The 23,617-nt window shown below is 38.7% G+C and overlaps 1 protein-coding gene, 1 long non-coding RNA gene, 1 other non-coding gene and 1 pseudogene across 3 annotated transcripts; 2 read left to right on the forward strand and 2 right to left on the reverse strand.

Moving 5' to 3' along the window:
- Nucleotides 1-1,764: 1,764 nt before the first annotated feature.
- On the forward strand, nt 1,765-5,821 carry LOC121747840 (annotated as a pseudogene).
- A 618-nt stretch (nt 5,822-6,439) lies between these two features.
- LOC121747249 lies at nt 6,440-9,042 on the reverse strand. Its single transcript, XR_006039162.1, has 3 exons — nt 8,134-9,042; nt 7,066-7,131; nt 6,440-6,565 (listed from the first exon to the last, which is right to left on the reverse strand). It is a non-coding gene; the product is annotated as an uncharacterized LOC121747249 (long non-coding RNA).
- Nucleotides 9,043-11,965: 2,923 nt separating this feature from the next.
- On the forward strand, nt 11,966-14,799 carry LOC121749387. Its single transcript, XM_042143959.1, has 6 exons — nt 11,966-12,112; nt 13,017-13,099; nt 13,194-13,315; nt 14,057-14,164; nt 14,248-14,332; nt 14,607-14,799. Exons 1-6 carry the CDS (start codon nt 11,966-11,968, stop codon nt 14,797-14,799), a joined length of 738 nt encoding a protein of 245 aa, XP_041999893.1.
- An 8,317-nt stretch (nt 14,800-23,116) lies between these two features.
- On the reverse strand, nt 23,117-23,193 carry TRNAT-AGU. Its single transcript has one exon. It is a non-coding gene; the product is annotated as a tRNA-Thr (tRNA).
- Between the last annotated feature and the right edge of the window lie 424 nt (nt 23,194-23,617).

The following is a 23,617-nucleotide window of genomic DNA, read 5'->3' on the forward strand; positions in this document are numbered from 1 at the left end:
AAATTCTGAGTATCCCTCACAACAGCATAAAAATATACATCCACAAAGCTCATTTTTTCTATTGTAAAATTTGTTACCTTTTCGAATTCCAAAACCTTTTGTGAATGCATATGCATTGTATGCTTTATATGCACCTTCTTCATCCACAAAAGTCATTCCCAAAAGTCGTATATAGAGACTTGCACCTCTACTACCCCTTGTCATTGCACCGAATCAGAGTGGGTTCATCAAGGGCCACCTGCTTAGCGACAATGCTCTTCTGGCTCAAGAGTTGATACATGACCTGGGGAAGGAACTCTCGAGTAGAGGGAGATCGCCCAATCTGGCTCTCAAGCTGGATATGGCAAAGACGTATAATAGAGTCCAGTGGCCGTTTCTACTCAAGGTTTTGGAAACAATGGGATTCCCACAGACCTGGGTGGATATGATCAGGAGATGCATCTCGTCATGCTGGTTTTCTGTCCTGGTGAACGGTAGCCCGGCAGGCTTCTTTCAGTCATCCAGGGGGCTAAGACAAGGAGACCCCTTATCACATTCCCTCTTTGTGTTGGCGGCAGATTACTTATCGAGATGTCTTGAAAGATTGATCAAGGGGGATAGAGAGATTACTTATCGAGATGTCTGAGACAAGGAGACCCCTTATCACCTTCCCACAGGCCCCCGTTATCACTCACCTCTCCTATGCGGATGACATCATCATTTTCTCGAGGGCTCATAGAGAGGCGGTGGAGAAGTTGGTTGGCTGCCTGGATCACTACATAGCCGTGTCTGGTCAGCTGGTAAACAATGGGAAGACACACTTCTATTTGGCTAATGAGCACATGGATTTCGCTGACATTGTGGAGGAGGTTGGAGGATTTCAGAGAGGGGCGATGCCTTTTACATACCTTGGGGTGCCGATTTTCCGAGGAGCGAGGAGGGCAGACCATCTTTTGCCCCTTAGGCAGAGGTTGATGGACAGGATCCACAACTGGTCCCACCGACATCTTGTTTTGGGGGTCGTCTGGCTCTGATTAAGTGCACCCTGGCCGCCATCCCGCTACACATCTTACAGGTCATGAATCCTCTGCTTGGATTTCTAGACGAGTTGGAGCAGATATTGGCTAGATACTTTTGGGGCACAGTTGGAGATAAGAGGAAGCTGCACTAGATTTCTTGGAGACAAATTTGCTTGCCTTTTGATGAGGGTGGCTTGGGTATTCGCCGCTTCAGGGAGGTGGCAGTGGCTTTTGGGTTCAAGTTGTGGTGGAGACTGCTAGCCTTCGGGCTAGGTGGGCGCGTTTGAACTTTATAGCCTATCAGTTGTGCAAATAACCATTACAAGTAATGATCGTGTTTCTTAAATAGTTAGTTACTTGATTAAAAAAGGTTCATTTATCAATATTGAATTCATTAACACATTATTTAATATCATAACTCCATATTCAAGTGACAAGCTTTAATCCAGCATTTTCACTCACTGAAAATTGAACTTGAACGTAGATCGATTCTATACTCCTTAATTTCACAAAATTGAAACTTTTATCACTCGTACAATCTGGTCAAACTACATTGATTGACCACGATTCCAATAATATTCTAGTAAATTTGTTTAAGTTTTTTTGAATACTGTTATAAAATGATCCTGTATTTGAATTTATTGAAATGAGCAGTTATAACAAAAGATATCTTTTGAATTTAATTTTAATTAAGCACTTCTCAGTTTGGTTTTGTGTTTGAAATAAACAAGAGGCAAGAAGTTGAAAAAGGAGGGAAATCCAGAAACCCTACGAATTGATTCTCTCTCTCTGGAAAACAAGTGTGTGGTCACTCACCTAATCTTTACAATGGCGAGGCTTCTGCCAAGTGCTTACTCTCTCAGACGCTACATGTATCCGCAATTGCAGGTTTTTTTTTTCCTTCTTTCCTCCGACATTTTTCCATTGCTTTGTTCGGAGAGATGAAGCTTGAATGGCGCCAAATATCATTTCATTTTTAACCACAAATTATTGTTTTCACGGTTTGCAGGAATCCGGGTTTATTCAGCTGCGTCAATTTTCCACCAAAGGTGGTGAAAGTTTCTCAATCTGTTTCTATGCCCTACTTTTCGAATAATTGCAGTTTCATTTTCAATACCTCACAGCAGGATACTCCGCCAGTGGCTTCTGTGCATTTTATGAGAATATAATTAAGATTATCGAAAGTACTTAAGTTATAGTAGTAGTTTCTAAGTTAATACATGTTGATTTTTCTTTTCTTTGCATTGCCACTTTTCAAGGATATTATAGTGTTAAGTTACGTCAATACCATATGATTTTGTGTGCCTGAAGGTAAAAGGAAAACAAAGAGTGATGCAAGTGACTCTGGAGAAGAGAATACGTCTAAGAAAGACTTGGCTCTAAAGCTAGCATTAGATCAGATCACAAAATCATTTGGAGATGGATCCATAATGTGGCTTGGCAGGGCAGGATCTTTTTCTTTGGATGTTGCATTGGGAATAGGAGGACTCCCAAAGGTATGTAATGGAGAAGCGTGCTGCATATTTTTGGACATGCTTATTTTATCATACACTTAAATACGAATCCATTTCATTATGTTCAATCTAATATTATATCTTTGAGTTTTATTAGGGACGTGTAGTGGAGATATATGGTCCAGAGGCTTCTGGAAAAACAACCCTTGCATTACACTTGATTGCGAGGCACAAAAACAGGGTGGTTTGTTAATATTCCCAATTTCCCTCTCCTACGCGGCCCAATCTGTTCACCAACGTGTACTTGCTGAAATTGTTAAATTTGTATATGAGGAACAAATTATTGATGAAATATCCTGTAATTATATATCATATCCAAGCGAATAAGTTCATAATTACTATTACTTTTTCCGTCCATGATTTAAAGACCCATTGTACCATTTTGGGACATGCATGATTTAAAGATCCATTACTTTTTTCCACTTTTGGTACACGGACCCTAAGTCTCCTCACTATTGTATGACATTTGTAGACATAAGATCTCTCCTCACTATTGTATGACATAAGATGTAGAATCCTTTCTATTTTGTTTTATTACTCTTGTGTTATTGATGCTGTGAAAATCACAATTTAATGAGTGTCATGTGAACACATTTTCTGAATAAAATTTAGTTTTTACTTAGTTGCATTTAATTGATTGTGCTACTAAGTTGGCGAATGGAAAACTAATACATTTGTATATTATTCTTGCAAAAGATTTCTAGTTCTATTCATTTATATGGAATGAGTTCTAATTGGTTGGACCTTCATCATCATCTGTCTTATTTGCAGACTTTGACACTTGCTTCTATTATTCCTTCCACAGGTTATTGTGCCTTTATTGATGCTGAGCATGCACTTAATCCCTCTTTGGCTGAGGCCATTGGAGTAAATACCCAAAATTTGCTGATATCACAACCAGATTGTGGTGAGCAAGCACTCAGTCTGGTGGACACCCTTATCCGGAGTGGTTCAATTGATATTGTTGTTGTGGATAGTGTCAGTAAGATTGTTACAGTTTCCCAAAAAATGTTGTGGGTAGGAGCTAATGGACAGTCTATTCTTACCTGTTATGTGGTATCATCTTGTAGGTAGCTGCTCTGGTTCCGAAAGGTGAACTAGATGGTGAAATGGGAGATGCTCACATGGCTATGCAAGCTAGACTTATGAGTCGGGCACTACGGAAAATATGCCACTCTTTATCCCTCTCGCAGACCATATTACTATTTACAAATCAGGCATGTTCCCAAAACTTTTAATTAGTTCTGTTAATATTTATAATATCTCTCCCTCTTCTTAGTCTAGAATCTAGGCCTTGAGATATGTTCTAAGAGTCGTCAGAATGTGTAAACATCCACATAAATGAATAGTGATTAGAACATGTCATGTCTACTTATACCTTTTTTTTTTGCATACAGGAGTCAAGTGCAAGACTTGACCTATCGTAAAATATGTGGAACTGGTTGATCAAGTGAAAGTAATTTGGTAGTGTAAAACTTGGGTCAGGCTGGCAGAACCGTGGCTGAAGCTCAGATCCTTTTTATTTTGATACCGACTTTGTTCTTTGATTGGTGATTTGTTTTGTCTCACCTTGCTAATATAAAAGACATAAAGCTATTGTGTTTTGTTATGTATTTTTGCCAATTTTTAGAGATACATTCTCGCACACATGCTAACCACCCATTTAAGTGACTCAAACGTCCTAGAATACTAGTAATGTGGAGTCTGATATTACGAGTTAAATTTGATGAAGTGACTTGATGATAATGGCATTGTTACTCCGTATGGTGATTACTCTCTTACCGGCTATCGTCTGTAACGTATTTTTCTTTTGTAGTCTTGAGTTACTCTCTATATAACACCGATACGCCACCCTGTTGCCGTATCGCGTATCGGATACGTATCCGATACCGATACGCGACGGATACACCGTCGATACGTATCCTGGGCGTATCCGCGAGCTGGGCCGTATTGGGCCGGGAAACCTCAGATTCGATACGTATCCTTCGGCGTATCCGCGAGCTGGGCCGTATTGGGCCTTCATCCTCCTCTATCTGCAAAGATCTGAGGTTCTCCTCTTCGAAATCAACGTCCATCTCTGTCGAAGAACTTCGCAACTTTCAATTTACGAACTTCAATCCGATTTGGGAACAAAATCGACAGTTAATCGGATATGAAGAAGAAGAAGAAGAAAGGGGAGGCGCCGCTATTGCCTCAACTAGGGATTGAAGAAAATTGGAAATGGGAGAATGAATTGGGCAAGAAGTAGTCACGATGGAAAAGGAGTATATTTGGGGCTCATTTTTTGGGCCAATTTATTACTCCATTAACTTTGTCTAATTTTGTAACTATAAATAAATATTTTGATCAATATTATTGGTAATATGGATAAGTATAACCAAAAAATCGATGTGGTGTAATCGACCATAAAAGAAATTGACTTTAGCTTTTAATATTTTGTAATTTTATTATTTTTATTTGTATAATAACATTAGAATATCTATTTTGTAATTTATTATGCACTATTATTATTTATTAAAAAAATAGTTAAAACGTATCCGCGTATCGGGTTGTTTGGGAAAGAGCCGTATCCGCGTATCCGTATCCTTCGGATACTGATACGCGTATCCGTATCCGTGCCGCATAGGTTACTCTTACCTAGTAGTGTTTATTCGAGAAAAGTTAAGAATAATACATTTTGAATTATACTGTAGTTATTTTTACTCTAATAGTAATAACACGAGTCTGTATCAATTCCTTGTTTGACTGTGCTTTAAGCTAATTTGTTTCTCCTGCAGATCACAGGAAGCCAAGTTGCTATAAAAATTGTGAAAAACAAGCATGCACCTCCATTTAGAACGGCAGAGTTCGAGCTCGAGTTTGGGAAAGGTATTAGCCGAGAGTCAGAGCTTATAAACTTAGGATGCAAACACAAGTTCATCACAAAATCAGGCTGGTTCTTGAAAATGAACGACCAAAACTTCCACGGTCAGGATGCACTCAAGCGACATCTTTCTGAAAATGCGAGTGTAAGAGAAGAAGTTGAGAAGAAGCTAAGAGATAAGCTTCTGCATATGGAAGCAGATCATGAAGACAAATCTCATAATGAAGAAGCTCTTGCTGCATCAGACATAACAGATGAAGAATCTCTTGCTGCAGCTGTAGTTGTAGCGTAGGCGTGTAAGGCCAGTCACTGCCTTCTCGTGCATCAATTGATTTCTCCAACAGCACTTAGTCTCATACTGTAATCCTATTATTATATCAGATTCAGATTGTGGAGTTACCAAAAATTTTGTGATTTGAAAGAGGCATATTGCGCTATTTGTTTGATTTTTCTTAATAATATGCTTCTTAGTGAAAACCATTCGTTCTTTTATACTATCTCCATCATTTTAAAATAAAAATATTTGAAACGACTCGGATAAGAGAGATGAAATGAAAAATTGGTAAAGTGATTAATTGCTTTAGTGATTTCTTATTACTGAGTAGTATGTCTTAGTTTAAATGCTTCTTGCTATCTGATTATCTAACTGTGATTGATCATAAGTCTCTTGCATTTAGAAATGCCTTTATAGCAAATCCCTTTGATAGTTTCCAGAGGCTGGGTTGTTTACCACGAATTGGTGATGACTACAAAGGAGTATATGCGTGAGGCGACTGTTGTGGATCCAAAGTGGCTGGTTGAACTAGCTCCGAGGTTCTTCAAAGTGTCAGATCCTATGAAAATGAGCAAGTGCAACAGACATGTCATGCCCGCATTTCCTAAGGATAGAAAACACGGTTGATCGCGACTAGGGGAGGATTAAAGAAGCGGGGAAGAAAGGGGAAAACAACACAACTCGACCAAAGCTCGAAACAAATGAGAATAGCTCGAATAAAATCAGAGTATCTCAACAATGAACAACTCAAAAATGAATACTATCACAACGATACAAGAACTCAAAAGAAGGACAACTACTTGGCGGAAGCATTTCGAGAGAAGAAATATGCCACGTGTGAAGACATGACACATTCTAGACACTTAAATTTCTTCAACGTTCTTGCACAACACCCACCGCGCCCGTCACGCTCAACCTGCAAATTTTTAAAAAGAAATGCAGGGCTGAGTACTTGATGCACTCACTGGACACATGCCAAAATAATTTTCATAAAATATTGTGTCAGCATTTAAAAGTGAACTCGAGGTTTTACAAAAGACCAAGTCACCAAAACATTTTCTCGCTCAAAAGTATGGCCGCGCAGCCCATTTGTCTCTCTCCTCGTACCATATCTGAACCTCATATGTGAAACGAGAACGTGGTCACATTCTCGATCACTGGACCGGCCAACTCGAAAGATAGCGCACGATCCCCTCTGTGTACACTAGCTTGAATAGGGACTCACTCCCTAGACAAACCCGAATTCTATTAAACTCATAACTTCTAGTAGGGACTCACTCCCCACTAGGGCGATCAGATAGGCACATCCTCAAAAACAAAATACGGCATGACACAATATATTTGGAATTTAATCACATAACTCGTACTTGAAATAAACTGCTTAAGACATAGTCCTTATTTAAAAAGAAAGCTCACCTCGTTCTCTTAATATTCTTAACTTGAAAACTCTCACTTCGCCTTACTCGATTGCGAAAGAAAACCCTTTTGAAATAAAATAATAAACTCATCAAACTCAAGAAAACATCTAATTAGAATGCATGGATCATACGTGTGTGCTCGTATTATTCCTCATCTCCTCTTAGAAAGGTTTCTAGTTTCTCGTATTTTAAAACTCGGCCCGATCTCAGCTTCACAAAATAATTAATACACTGGCATAAATTTATTAACCAAGACCTCCCACAAAACAAAATAATCTCATTCTTAAACATACAATACGTGTACTCCTTTTTTCACTTTAAAAACAAAGACTGCAATATTAAAAGATAAAACAAGTAGGAATCAAAACTCCCATTCCCAAAATACACGTGCTACCTCTCCTCCACTTTAATTTAAATTCATCAACCATTAAAATAGGGATTTAGTATAAAACACAAGAATGAACACCTATTCAAAAATCCAAATCCGTCGACTGCTTTCTCTCTCTACTGTATTTGTTTTCAAAAGAACACACCCACGATTTGCATTTGTTGAACAAAACAAAATCCTTCAATTCATCTCTCTCATTTGTTTCAAAATTGAAATCCCCAAATTAGAAAAACTAGCCATTCTCTCTCTTTCTTCCCTATCGTCGACGCCGCAGTGCCGTCGCCGCCGGCCGCCTCTGCCTCCGGCGGTGCCTCTCTCTTCCCCTTCCGTTTATCCCTCTCTCCTCTCTCTTTCTTTCCCCTCACTCCCCTTTCTACAAAATTCCTGTCGGCTCCAGTTGGGTCACCGCTGCTGGAGATCCAGCCGCCGCTGCTGGACAGGCACTGCCGTATCGCCGGGACAGCCTGCCGCCGCCACACATGCCGGGTCAGCACAGCCCTCCATCGTCATCCAGACCGAGCAGCCCGAACCGCCCCGCAGTTAAGTTCTTAATTGATTTCGTGAAATTAAAGTTCGATTCTTTGAATTGGATTGGTTGCAGATTTCGGAAATTCGTTTGCGTAAACTAAAAGATGCGATGGTTGAATGCAATTGGTGATGAAGGAGAGAATGGTATACCTTTGGTATGGAATGAAAATTGATCAAACAGATGGTATTGACAAAAATCACACTCCCTCGGTTTCTTCTTCACACTATAATGTCGAATTTTGGAATCAACAAATATAGAGGTTTTTGAATTCAATGGAAGAGGAGAAGAAAAATTGCAGAACGGAAGATGGTTATTTGCTGAGATTATAGGGAAGAGATATATATATGCAAAACTGATAGATATTGATGGATTTGGTGATTGGAGAGATTTTAGGGAGTGGAGATATGGGGAAAACGTTTGTTGATGGGATTTGGGAGAAATATATTTGACCAAAATTTGACTGCTTTACTGGAATGAATAATTAATATTTTGGGCTTCTAAAAAAATAAATTCCATATACTCTTAAAATAAAAATGAACGATATTTGGCTAAAATTCGATGGTAATTCAAAAAAACTAACTTAAAAGAAATAGAAATTTGACTGTAATTCAAAAAAACTAACTTAAAAGAAATAGAAAAAGATGGGGCGTCACAAGATAGGAGCGTATTGAACCACTGTATGACAGATATCATGAAGGCGTGCTTAGGTCTTGTTTGGTACTCTATTTTAGAATGGCTTTAGAAAAAGGGTGCTGCTAATCAGGTACGGTATTTCCATGTTAAGGGCCATGAAAGTCGAAACGATACCTTGCGTAGAATTGAAAGTTTTGAAGCAATTCTACAAGTGAAACGCGTTTCCTTGTCTTTACCAATGTTTGGATTCATTTGCCCGTCTCACTCGGACCAGTGAATTTGTTGGTTCACCTCTTTTACCATGCTACCAACCTTTGTTCACCTCATTCACAAATGTATTATACTATTGGCTAATGGCTACTTTTGATTGTTGTCTTCATTTTCTTCAGTTATATTTCTTTAGCTACAATACCAACGCACCTAAGTATGGGGACACTAATATTTGTATCTTGTGTTAACAAAATTTGTGATAGTATTGCCGCCACAATTTATTCATATTGTTGAAGCAGATTTTTTTTTTGACGAAAACAAAAGCGCCTTTTTTATTTGCATCCTTATTTTCGAGAATAACATGCTCGGCATAAAGAATAAATATATCATTAATTAAATTCTGTCTTAATTTACTATTTATTTTATTGAAAAAATTAGTGATTCTTATACAGAATATTGATGCTCGGTAACTTATTTTAAGATTAAAAAAATTATAGAGCACCTAGGTGCTCGCTAATTCATATTAATCATTTAAAAAAAATAAATATGTTACCCGATCATCTTGGTGCTTGGCAATCTCTCGCAATAATTCTCATATTTATTTTGTGCAAAAAAAAACTGACTACTTGATCTAGCACTTGGAAGTACCCCACTCGCTAAGGTACTCCTTTTGTTCCATTAGAAATAAAATATTTTTCTTTTTGAATTGTCAATTAAAAATGAAATATTTTCTATAATGGAAACAACTCTATATCTACTTTTTCATCTCTTTTACTTTACTCTCTTCATTAATTCACTAAACAATACTATAAAATCTCATGCCTATTCCCAAATATTTCATATTTAATGGGACAGAGGGAGGAGTATAACATATAGCGAGCACAAAGGTGGTCAATAATTTACTTTAGTAATGTTCTGAAAAATAAAAATGTTACAGTGCTCATTATTTCTAAGTAATCTCTTGCAGTGTTTTTCCGGATTTTTTTTCGTCGAAAAAACTTAGCACTGGACTTTGTGCTCGGAAAGTGCTCACTAAATATTACATTTACCGGCGCCTTTGAGCTCGATAATTTCTCAAATTATTTCCATGATTAAATGATTTTTTCTCGTTAACTACTAGCTAATATGGAAAGGTGCTCGCTAAGTGCTCGGTAATTTGCCAGCATCTGCGATGCTTGGTAGTTGACATTTTTTGTATTACGCTCTCACTTTTGTAATCCAATAATTTAATGTATAATTCAAGTTAAGTATATATGATAATGTTTAAAATAAAAGTTATAAACCTTTTTGGATGAGGATATTTGTGGCCAAAATATTTGAAATTTTAGCACTACTAGTACTATCCTTCTCTCAAATAATGATTTATTTTGTACAAGTTCAAGTGTGAATGATACGAGATTATTTAAGTTACAATTTTGGATAGATAAATGAAAGATACACAACGAAGTTGCTCTTTTCAAGTGGTAGTGATATAATATTATTTTAGTTACAACTTTGACATAGATAAATCATAATTGAAGAATGGCGTTGTTCGTTTCAAGTGTGAATGATATGAGATTATTTCAGTTACAACTTTGATACATACAAATCAAAATTGAATAGTGACGTTGCTCTTTTCAAGGAATGAATGATAGGAGATTATTTCAGTTACAACTTTTGCATAAGGTGAATCAAAATTGAATAGTGACGTTGCTTTTCAAGTGTGAATGACATGAGACTATTATTTCAGTAAGTTACAACTTTTGCATAAATAAATCAAAATTCCACAGTGATGTTCTTTTTAAGTGTGAATGATATGAGACTTTTTCAGTTACAACTTTGGCATATATAAATCAAAATTGCATACTGATATTTCTCTTTTGAAGTGTGGATGATCAAATATTATTTTAGTTACAAATTTGGCATAGATAAATCAAATTTGCACTAGAGTTTATATTTTCAAGTGTTAATGATAAGAGAATCAAAATTGTACATTAGCACAAGTGTGAATGCTATGTGAATATTTCAGTTACAACTTTGGTATATATAAATTAATATTGCACAACATGTTGTTCGGTTCAAAATTTTGGATTATGTTGAAGCAGTTAAAAAAGCTACAAATATTCTTCATCATTTTGTGTTGACATTTCAAGCAAAAATTTATTTTAGTTTTACCTATAATGTACGAACACATTTACGAATACCTTGCATAAGTGACTAGCAAAATTTATGTAATATGGATCCACGGCTGTATATATTCGGGATGTGTAGGATAGGATTACATTCCTCTAAATTTCAAAATCATCCTCAAAATAAATTATGTAATGCTTATTGCAAATTAGGAAGATAATTAAATTACCTTTTAACTTCAGAACAAAAATACAGCTTTACACATACTCCCTCCGTCCGAGAGGAGTCCTATTTTTTCATTTCGGTCCGTCCTCAAATAGGAGTCTCAGTTCATTTCTACTATAGTTATCGATCCTACATTCCACTAACTTATTTCACTCACATTTCATTTAAAACTAATACTCCTTCCGTCCCAAGTTATTTGAGTCGTATTCCATTTTGGGTTGTCCCAAGTTACTTGAATCATTTCTTTTTTTGGTTAAAAATAAAACATCTAATCACACTTACTTTATTATTTATTTTATTTTCTCTCTCTCCAATCTCTTATTTTATTCTCTCTTCTACTTTATTTAACTCATTAAACACAACTTTCTTAAATCTCGTGCTGAAAAGGAACGCCTCAAGTAATATGGGACATATGGAGTATATACAATTGAGACCCATATATCACTAACTTTTTTTTCACTAATTTTTCTTAACATTTCTTAAAACTCGTGCCGAAAAGAAATGAGGCTTATATCCGCGGATAGAGAGGTTATATTGCTAAATAGTGTGCCCAACCGATCATAAACCACTTTTTTTTATTTCTCTTTTTCTTCAATTGTAATTGATTGAACACACCACGTGACAATGTGCCGAACTACTAAATTCTTACCCAGACACACACTACTAACAATTTGTGGCTTTAAATTGAGAATCCCTTTCATTATTAAACACCAAAATTCATCAGTTCAGTGTTCAAAAACCACCTCTTCAACTTGAAAAGAAGCTGCGCCATCTCTAAAACCAAGGTAGTCAAATTTTAGTATCATGGAAAATATTGAAATCAAATCTCCAGCAACAATGCTGAAGCAAATAACAGTAGTAAACAAGCATGGCCAGAAACTTGATGGTTTGTTACATGATACTGGATCAACCAATATCGTTGTCTTATGCCATGCTTTTCGATCTACCAAGGTTGGTGATACGATCTCTTCTTTCATATCGATTGTCTCGATTTTCCTCATGGGTCGAGATTCAAATCCAAAATCTTATCTCAGTTACAATTATGTCACTCAAATATGATTTTGGATCCGAATTTTGACCCATCTCATAAAAAAATATAATATAAAAAGAACTGTATTGGGTATCGGTGGTGCACACCCGAACTCCACATTAGTATGATATTGTCCGCTTTGGGCAAAGCCCTCACGGTTTTGCTCTTGGGGTACTCCCCAAAAGGCCTCATACTAATGGAGTTGGGTAGCTCATTTATATGCTTGCAACTCTTGTTCATTCTCCGATGTGGGATATGGTTTGCTACACCACAAACCTCCCCTCAAACCAAGACCACCAGACCAAGACCACATGTCTGTGCCTCATGTTACAGGTCACCAGGTCACCACAAGTCTTGGTCGAGCTCACGCAGAGACATCGGAAAACTTGCAAGCGCAACCCACCGAACCCCGAGCCACACAGGCCCAGCCCCTGAACCTGGGCTCTGATACCACTATTGGGTATCGGTGGTGCACACCCGAACTCCACATTAGTATGATATTGTCCGCTTTGGGCAAAGCCCTCACGGTTTTGCTCTTGGGGTACTCCCCAAAAGGCCTCATACTAATGGAGTTGGGTAGCTCATTTATATGCTTGCAACTCTTGTTCATTCTCCGATGTGGGATATGGTTTGCTACACCACAAACTGAAATCATTATATAAGTCTCATGAGCCTCTCATCCTATCACGAATTTGTTTTAGAATGAACTCATGAATTTCTATTACATGGTGAGACAAATTTAGTGAATTCTTAATAATTTCTTATAATGTTAATTAATGATATCATTTTATTGATAAAATTGAGATTGATTTTAATGTTTTGCAGGAGCACTTTGCAATGGTGAAGCTTGCTCATGCTTTGGAAACTGAAGGAGTCACAGCATTTCGCTTTGATTTTTCTCTAACTGAGTTACTTATTCTTTATGATTCGACAATAATTCTTTCAATGTTGAAAATTGGGAAATATAAATTGGAATTATTGGGTTTCATAAATGATGTATAGGTACACTGAAGACTCTTATTATAGTGGTAACTACGATAGTGAGATTGAAGACTTGAGAGCTGTGGTTGAATACTTCTCTACAGTAAACCGTCCGGTTGCTGCAGTTCTTGGCCATAGTAAAGGTACATTGCCACTAAGATAATTAAATTAATTTTTAGATACAAATTACTCTCATGTTTCCATTAAATATCTCATATTTGACCGGTGCATATTTTAAGAAGTTGTTTGACTTTATTAGTAAAAATGAATAGAAAAAGTTAGTGGAATGTGAATCTTACTTTTATATATTCCCTCCGTCCCAAGTTAGTGGAGTATTTCATTTTGGGTTGTCCCTAGTTACTTGTGTCATTTCTCTTTTTGACTAAAAACAAAATATTTAATCACACATACTTCATTATTTCTTTTACTTTACTCTCTCTTCTCTCTCTTACTTTATTCTATCTTCTACTTTATTTAATTCATTAAACACAATTTGGATGGAGGGAGTATTAGTTTTATAATAAAATGTGATTGAGAATGAGTTAGTGTAATGTAAGGTATACTACTAAAAATGATAAAAGTGAAATGAAACATTTATTGGAGATCATTCAAATAAGAAAATATGAGACATTTAATGAGGACACGAGGGACATGAGGGAGTATATGATTTTCAAATTAATCCAACACAAAAAATTGGTAGTACTATGAAATACTACTAATTCTCCTAAATGAAACTATAGCCCACACCCTTAATTAGTGGTAAATAATTTCTTATTGAGTCAAGCTCGATCTTTATTTACCAAATATTTCAAGAGTTGAAATAAATTTAAAAGTTTGAGATAGAATTGATTTGGCAATAATCCTTTTTTTTTTGGATATTTCAGGTGCCAATATTGTCCTTGAATATGCATCTAAATATCACAATGTAGGTGCTGTGATCAATGTCTCGGGCCGTTATGATCCATGGCACATCAACCTTAAAAATAGAAATGGTATCTTAAATTAAAATAAATTCTACAATTTTTCTCAAATTTGAGTTATGCTAATCAATGAAAGATGATTCAAATTTCAACAGCAACCTCGGAGGAAGAAGTGAAAGATGTTAAGCAGCAGAATTGTAGCATTGATGAAGAATGGCTTACTATTGACCCCAAATGCAAGTAAGTACTACACCCTCCGTTCCTTGTCAATTGCGACGCTTCTTTTCTGCACGAAGATTAATAATAGTTTGTTAGGTGGATAATGAATAAATTAAGAGAAAATAAAGTGAAAAAGTATTATTTTGTAAAAAAAATAAAAGAATGACTCAATTATGTTAGAACAAAAATGACTTAATTAACATAGAACAATAAAATATAATGATAGCTTTAATTAAGCATGTAGTGTATATAAGTGGAAATGGTTAAAGTTGTGGAAAATGTATGGAATGCACAGGGTGCTGACGGTTCATGGCACGGAGGACAACGACGTGGCGTTGGACGAAGCATACGAGATCGGGAAGGTGGCGCCGAACCACCAGCTGAAGTTGGTCGACGGCGCTGACCATACTTATGAATCTCGCCTGGACCAGCTTGCTGCTGCGGTTGTGCCCTTCGCCAAGGAATGCTGCTTCCCATCACTTGCCTGAACAAGATGCAATCCCATGTCGTCTCATTCTTATTATGTATCTTAAATTCCGGATTACATATAATAAAGCTGAATTAAACTATCATGCAACATTCTTATTAACAATTATGAGTGGTCGTGGTAATTTTAAGAAAGAGCAATGTAGTAAGTCATTTAATGATTCGACTATGCATATCCAAACTCTACACTATTATTATATTGTCTGCTTTGGGTAAAGCCTTTAGGATTTTATTCTTTTGACCCTTCTCAAAATGCCTCATACTAATGAAATAGTAAGAGTTACACTTATATATTCTTTGCACATTTTCTAATTCACATCGCAACCCAACTGTAATGACATCACTTTGCTAAGAATAGCAAACTCGTTTTATCGTGACTAGGGGAAGATTAAAGAAGTGGGGAAGGAAGGGGAACATTGACGCAACTTAAAATAGCTCGAAATAATAGATCAAATGCCGGAACGATTGGCAGGGAAGAAGCATTTTTTGTTTCTTATTCGGGTATAGCAACTACTTTCAAATCTATGTGATCCGGAAGACCAAGACAAAACCACGTTCACTTGCCCTTTCGGATTGTATGCTTACAGAAGAATGCCTTTTGGTTTGTGCAACACACCTAAAATATTTCAAAGGTGCATGATGAGTATCTTTTCTGATCTACTTGAGGAGTGCATCGAAATCTTCATGGATGACTTCATGGTGTATGGTGACTCGTTTGAAACATGCCTACATCATCTGGATGTGGTATTGGAAAGGTGCCAAAAGAAGAACTTGGCTCTACACTTTGAGAAATGTCATTCATTGTTACCGAGGGTATTGTACTTGGGCACATAATGTCATTTTATGATCTTGAGTCGAGCCGCCTCCCGTTTCACCCATCCATACGCGACGTTGGGAACGAGAAATCATCGGGGGTCGGATTCGGATTGGAGCTCGAGAGTACCGCCCATCACAGCCGCAAAACAGAGGACAACCACCGATACACCGCCAACCGTCGGGGAAACAACAGACCGAACAGATCCAAACTCTGGTGCTCCCATTGTGGAATGCACAAGCATACAAAAGAAACATGCTTCCAATTAGTGGGGTATCCAGAATGGTGGGAGGAAGAGAAAGCCGGAAAGGCGAAAGTCACCATCGGAACCAACGACGGAGGCCAAAACCAGACAGAGGGAAGCCAAGAGACGGTGGCATTCCAAGAGAAGAGACCAGATACCGGCGGTCTCCCAACCGGCGGTGGCGGGCGAGGCGAGAACAGCGGCGGTGGGGGAAAGACGGTAGAGGCGATGATCGCCTCTCTCAGACTCGACGGCGGAGGTGAAGTTGGAGGTAAAGGGTTGGGGATTTCATGCCCTAACCCTAATAAATCCGATTTTGCTATTAAATCCAAGCATGTTAAGTATTATGGAAAAGAACCCCATCCAGATAATTATGTTAGAAATTGCCTCCCGCCTATCGAAAATTGCAGAAATGACCCCATTATTTGCAAAAATTCCTTTGCACCCTTAGAGATTTTATCATATGCTTTTGAGACCCAAAGTTGTGATATTGTTAATGACACGGGATGGATCTTTGACTGTGGGGCGACCGACACGATGTCCTATGACAAAAATGATTTTTTGGAAATTCATAAGACTCCTAAGTCGCATATAAAAACTGCAAATGGAGGGGTTACACCAGTCGAAGGGGCGGGAACTATAGAACTTTTTCCTAATTGCCTCTATGTGCCTAGATTATCTCAGAAGTTAATGTCGATTAGTCATGTGACTAAGGATTTAAATTGTTCTCTACTGATGCACCCAAACTTCTGTATGTTACAGGATATCCGGACGGGGAAGATTATTGGACGTGGCACTGAGCGTCGTGGGCTCTACTTTGTGGATGAGATTGCTCGACGAGATGGTGCGGCGATGCTTGCTCACGGATCCACTAATCAAGATACTTGGCTCTGGCACCGTCGGATGGGCCATACCTCTTCGGGTTATTTGAAATCCTTATTTCCTAAACTTTTTGTTCCTAAGAACTTCTCTTGTGAAGCATGTGTTTTGGCCAAGAGCCACCGAAACTCGTTTAAACCAAATGATACTCGTGTTGACACTGTTTTTTCCCTGATTCATTCTGATGTGTGGGGCCCAGCGCCTATAGGAACAAGTTTTGGTTTTAAATACTTTGTGATATTTGTTGATGATTGTAGTAGAGCTACTTGGGTTTATTTTATGAAACATAAATCTGAAGTATATGACAAATTCATGTTGTTTTATAAAATGATTCAAACTCAATTTCAGACGTCTATCAAAATCCTACGATCTGATAATGGGGGGGGGGGGGGGGATTTTTAAACAGTTCCATGACAAATATTTTTGCCAAAAATGGGTTAGTACACCAGACTTCTTGTTCCCACACACCAGAACAAAACGGGGTAGCAAAACGAAAAAATCGAATCATCCTTGAAATGACCCGAGCCCTCCTATTTGACTCAAAAGTACCTCCATCCTTTTGGCCTGAAGCCGTTGCCACCTCAGTTTACCTTCTCAATCGACTTCCCACAAAAATCCTAAACCGCAAAACCCCTCTAGATCACCTTTCCACCTTAACCAAAATCCCCTCAACCTTATCCTTACCACCCAAAACCTTTGGTTGTTCTGTTTATGTCCACGTTCCCAAGCATGAAAGAAATAAATTTTCCCCGTGCGTAATTAAGTGTGTTTTTATGGGATATGAGATTAACCAGAAGGGCTATAGATGTTATGACCCCAAAATCAAACGGGTTATTACCACTATGAACTGCAACTTCCTTGAAACCGAATTCTTCTACCACCTTGGGACTTAGGGGGAGAGTGTGAGACAGGGGGAGACCCAAGAAAATGACTCCCTACGGTGGTATGTGCCAAGTAACTTTTATTCGGATCCAACAGAGCAAGCTGGCACTATTCCTGAGCTGATCCCGTCCGCAGAGACGATCCCGACAATGCTTCCGCCGCGTTCCTATGATCCAACCGTAACAGAATCCGAGGTAAGATCTAGTTCGAATCATGAAAGTTCCGATATTATTCCTGACCCACTTGGTACAGAAGTAGAAGAGGAAGAAGATACAACTATTGATCAGGACACAGGTCAGTACATGCTTCCTCTACGAAGTACGAGAGGAATTCCGTCCAAGAAATACTCCCCGAAACGGATAGGAAGGAAAAGCAGATACTCTGTGGCCAACTTCGCCGAAGCCAACATATCCAAAATGGCAAGGGCATTCCATGCAGCCCTGTGTGAAGAAGAGATCCCGAGAACCTTTGAAGAAGCCTTCAAAATCAAGGACTGGAGGGAGACAATGCTCGTCGAGATGAGAGCACTGAAACGAAACGGTACTTGGGAAGTAGACTCATTGCCCGATGGGAAACATACAGTCGGCTGCAGATGGGTCTTCACAATCAAACGGAGACCAGATGGGAGTATTGAGAGATACAAGGCTCGATTGGTGGCAAAGGGGTAGACGCAGACTCAGGGAGTTGACTATTCAGAGACATTCTCCCCGGTCGCAAAAATGAACATTGTAAGAGTTTTACTGTCTATTGCAGCAAACAAAGACTAGCCACTTCATCAGTATGACGTCACAAATGCATTTCTTTATGGAGAATTGAAGGATCCTATCTATATGGAGGCCCCACCAGGATTCACAGAGGAATTTGGACAAGGCAAGGTATGCAAGTTAAAGAAAACTTTATATGGGTTGAAACAGTCCCCGAGAGCTTGGTTCGGGAGATTCACGGAAGTAATGAAACGATACGGCTATCGGCAGAGTAACTCAGATCACACCCTGTTCATCAAACGAAGAGGAGAGAAGGTCACATGTCTGATAATTTATGTGGATGATATGATCATTACAGGGGATGATGCAGAGGAAATAAATGATCTCAAGGGGCATTTGGCTACAGAGTTTGAGATGAAGAATCTAGGAGATCTCAAATATTTCCTTGGGATCGAAGTGCTCAGATCTGGAAAAGGAATCTTCATTAGTCAACGAAAGTATGTTCTTGACCTCTTGACGGAAATAGGAATGCTCGAGTGCAAACCAGCAGATACTCCCATGGTGCAGAATCATGGCCTTCAAATAATCAAAGGAGCAGCGTCAACTGATCGGGGAAGATACCAGAGGCTAGTAGGGAAACTCATCTATCTATCCCACACTCGGCCTGATATTGCATATGCAGTTGGGGTACTTAGTCAGTTTATGCATAACCCACAAGACGAACATTGGGAGGCAGCACTTAGAGTAGTGCGGTACCTAAAGGGAACCGTCGGACATGAAGTACTGTTCCGGAAAAATGGACATCTCGACATTCATGGATACACTAATGCAGATTGGGCAGGGAATTCGGTTGATAGACGGTCGACAGGAGGGTACTTCACGTTTGTGGGTGGCAATTTGGTCACTTGGAGGAGCAAGAAGCAGAAAGTAGTGGCTCTGTCAAGCGCAGAAGCAGAATTCCGAGGCATCAAAAGTGGACTCACTGAAATCCTTTGGCTTAGGAGGGTAATGAAGGAACTAAATCTTGAATCACAAAAGACGTGCAAATTACTCTGTGACAATAAGGCCTCGATTAGTATTTTAGAAAATCCAGTGCAACACGATAGAACCAAACACGTCGAGATTGATCGACATTTCATAAAGGAGAACCTTGAAGAGAAGATAGTAGAAATCCCATATGTGAAGTCCGAAGACCAACTAGCGGACATCTTGACCAAAGCCGTATCTGTAAAGAACATTCAAGAAGTTTTGAGCAAGTTAAGCTTCGGGAATCCCGTCACTTAACTTGAGGGGGAGTGTTGGAAGATCACGAAGAATATCCTGCACAATCAAGGAGAAGATTATATGGAATCAAGGAAGAAATCAGAGGAAATCAATCATAAGAAATTAGGAAGATTTTATACACGTTTTACCTTATTTACGTTGTTACCTTGTATAGTCTCTTCCTAAGTCTATATAAACATGTACAATGCAGTGTGAATAACATAACAGAAATTATCCCAATTCTTAATTTCTACATGGTATCAGAGCAGGTTAGGCTCAGAAAACCTTCATCATAGCCCCCGAAATATACATCTCTCGACCAAAACGGCGAGAAGAACAACTCAGCCAGAAACATGGCAGAAAATAAACCAGAAACAACCGAACCTGTTGCAGAGAAAATCAGATCAAGCAAGAGTGTTACCGTAACCTTCAAACTGAATGGCTCAAACTATTCACTGTGGGCACGATTAATGAAAGTGTCTATAGGCGGCCGAGGAGTCTACCGCCATATATCAGGAGTCTCGTCTCCACCACAGCCGGGGGAGAAAGGATATACGGATTGGGAGGAGATAGACCTAATAGTCTTCTCCTGGATTATCGACAACATGGAAACCAACATCATCGCCGATTTCGCACATCACCAAACGGCGAAGGCACTGTGGGATACACTCGCCGTAACGTTTGCAAGTTCGGCGGACTCGTATCTCATATATGACCTGCGAGACAAGGCGAGCAGAATTATACAAGGAGATTCAACATTGGAGGCTTACTGGAGCAGGCTCCACGGGCTATGGATCGACATCGATCGATGCCTACACAAGACAGTTAATTGCTGTGACAAAGGAAAAGACTATACCGGGACATCAAATCCGAACTACGATTATTCAAATTTCTCACCGGATTAAACGAGAAGTACGACTAGTTCCGACGCGTGATCCTCAAGGAGGATCCCTACCCCTTAGCCGACGTCGCGTATGGGTGGGTGAAACGGGAGGCGGCTCGACTCAAGATCATGTCGCCGGCATCCGTTTAACCCACCCATACGCGACGTCAGCTGAGAGGTAGGGATCCTCCTTAAGGATCTCACGTCGGATCCAGTCGTACTTCTCGTTTAATCCGGTGAGAAATTTGAATAATCGTAGTTCGGATTTGATGTCCCGGTATTATGCTATTCCTTTGTCACAGCAATCAACTGTCTTGTGTGGGCATCGATCGATGTCGATCCATAGCCCGTGGAGCCTGCTCCAGTAAGCCTCCAATGTTGAATCTCCTTGTATAATTCTACTCGCCTTGTCTCGCAGGTCATATATGAGATACGAGTCCGCCGAACTTGCAAAAGTTACGACGAGTGTATCCCACAGTGCCTTCGCCGTTTGGTGATGTGCGAAATCGCCGATGATGTTGGTTTCCATGCTGTCGATAATCCAGGAGAAGACTATTAGGTCTATCTCCTCCCAATCGGTATATCCTTTCTCCCCCGGTTGTGGTGGAGACGGGACTCCTGATATATGGCGGTAGACTCCTCGGCCGCCTATAGACACTTTCATTAATCGTGCCCACAGTGAATAGTTTGAGCCATTCAGTTTGAAGGCTACGGTAACACTCTTGCTTGATCTGATTTTCTCTGCAATAGGTTCGGTTGTTTCTGGTTTATCTTCTGCCATGTTTCTGGCTGAGTTGTTCTTCTCGCCGTTTTGGTCGAGAGAGGAATATTTTTGGAGGCTATGATGAAGGTTTTCTGAGCCTAACCTGCTTTGATACCATGTAGAAATTAAGATTTGGGATAATTTCTGATATGTTATTCATACTGCATTGTACATGTTTATATAGACTTAGGAAGAGACTATACAAGGTAACAACGAAAATAAGGTAAAACGTGTATAAAATCTTCCTAATTTCTTGTGATTGATTTCCTCTGATTTCTTCCTTGATTCCATATAATCTTCTCCTTGATTGTGCAGGATATTCTTCGTGATCTTCCAACACATAGGGTGAGAAAGAGACATTAATGTTAATCAAGCGAAGGTAGAGGTGATTTCTACGCTGCCTCATTCAACTAACTAAAAGGAGATACGTAAGTTTCTTGGCCATGCAAGATTTTATAGGAGATTCATAAAAGATTTCGCCAAGGTGGCGCAACCTTTAACAAGTCTCCTTCAAAATGATGTTGAGTTTGACGTTGGTGACGCGTGTAAGGAAGCTTCAGCTCTGATAATCCGCGCACCAAACTTGGATTATCCGTTCGAAGCGATGTGTGATGTAAGTGATTTTGCAGTGGGAGTTGTATTGGCCAGAAGACTGATGTTAAGAGTTATGTTAACTTCTACGCTTCGAAGACACTCAACCAAGCTTAGAGGAACTATGACACCATATAAAAGGAGATGCTAGCAGTTGCGTACTCTTTCGATAAATTTCGACCTTACCGACTGATGTCTAGCGAAGAAAGAGTTAAAACCCAGACTGATCCGTTGGGTGCTACTCCGTCCGTTCCGGCTAAGATGACACATTTCTTAGTCGACACGAGATTTTAGGAGTTGTTGGTTAATGTGTTTAATCGGAGAGAGAAAAGATGAGTGTGAGTATTAAATGAAGAGAGAAAGAAAGTTGAATATTTAATTGGGAAGAGAAAAAGTGGTTGAGTATATTAATTAGAGGGAGAAAGTTTCTAAAAGTAGAAATGTGTTATCTTATTTGGGACAAACTAAAATGAAAGTGTGTCATCTTAAGTGAGATGAAGGGAGTATTACTTTAAGAATTTGATCGGAAGTAAAAGATAAGAAAGGAACAAAGAACAAAGTAGCTTGAGCAGAATATCCCAAGGGAATAATGAGGAGGCTATAATAGATGCGTTTCCTGAAGAGCATTTGTATTATACCGAGATTCATTCCAAATTGATCAGTTGGACAGATGTCTTGGCCCAAATGATCCAGAGGAAGCAGCAAAGGAAATGAGCAAGATGAGAGAGGAGCCATGGTTTGCCGACTTAATAAACTACTGATAAACACGGATTTTGCATGGTTTTAAGGCATATATTTGACTCGTTTTTTTATTGTCAATCATGCATATTATGTCCATTATTGAAATTTTTGGTATTTTGAAGTGTTTGTTTAGAAATTACAAAAAAAGATTTAAAAAGGTAGAAAATGTCAAAACTGAAAACCAGCCTTAATTGGAGCCAATTTTTCTGGCAATTTTGAAGTCCAATAAGTCCTTAATTCATAGTATAATTCTCTTTGTCTTCGAAAGAGCTTCACGTTGGTATCTTGCACGCCTCAATCAGAATTCTGTAGAAAGAGTTATGACATCATTCTATGAACATTGCGCAAAGCAGTCAAAAGCAGAAATTAGACGGAAATTTATGAAAGGAAATAAATTGATGCATTATTTGGAGGACACTTTGTAGATCTATGAGTTCCCATACGTAACGTATGTAATAACTGATCATTGTAGATGGGTAAGTATTTCGAAAGTTGTTATTCCGCACAGACACTTTACAAAATCTAACTGTCGCAAATATACAAAACTGGAACAACTGCTCTCGTTGAGAGTCGAACAACTCAAGACCTCCCGCTTACTAAACGGGTGCTCTAACCAACTGAGCTACGAGAGCGGCTGTTGCTTTTATAAGTTGCTGTTTTGGGATATTGGCCCCAAATATCTTTAAACTTTCAAAAAATTTGTTTTTATTGACAAATAGTCAATGTCATTTTAATGTAGCCGGAATCCATCGCGGTGGGAAATAACCACGGAAAAAGTTTGTGATATTATTGCCAAGTTGAAAGTACGTGGAAAAAAAACAATTTTTTATAAAGTTTTATGATATTAGGGGCCAATATCTCTTGTTTTTCATGGCGAAACATTCTCTCTCCGAATCCATTTAAATTCCTCTGAACTGGTGTACAATAAAACTGGCAGACTGATATGTTTTGCTTTAACTGTCATGGCATTTGGATCCAATGATTTTGTAGCACAAGTTTTGCCAGAATTCCCAATTCTTTCTTTTAATATTAAATTTTACTGGACAATGTTGCAAA

This window comes from Salvia splendens, chromosome 9, assembly GCF_004379255.2.
Source record: "Salvia splendens isolate huo1 chromosome 9, SspV2, whole genome shotgun sequence".
In the NCBI taxonomy this organism is placed as follows: domain Eukaryota; kingdom Viridiplantae; phylum Streptophyta; class Magnoliopsida; order Lamiales; family Lamiaceae; genus Salvia; species Salvia splendens.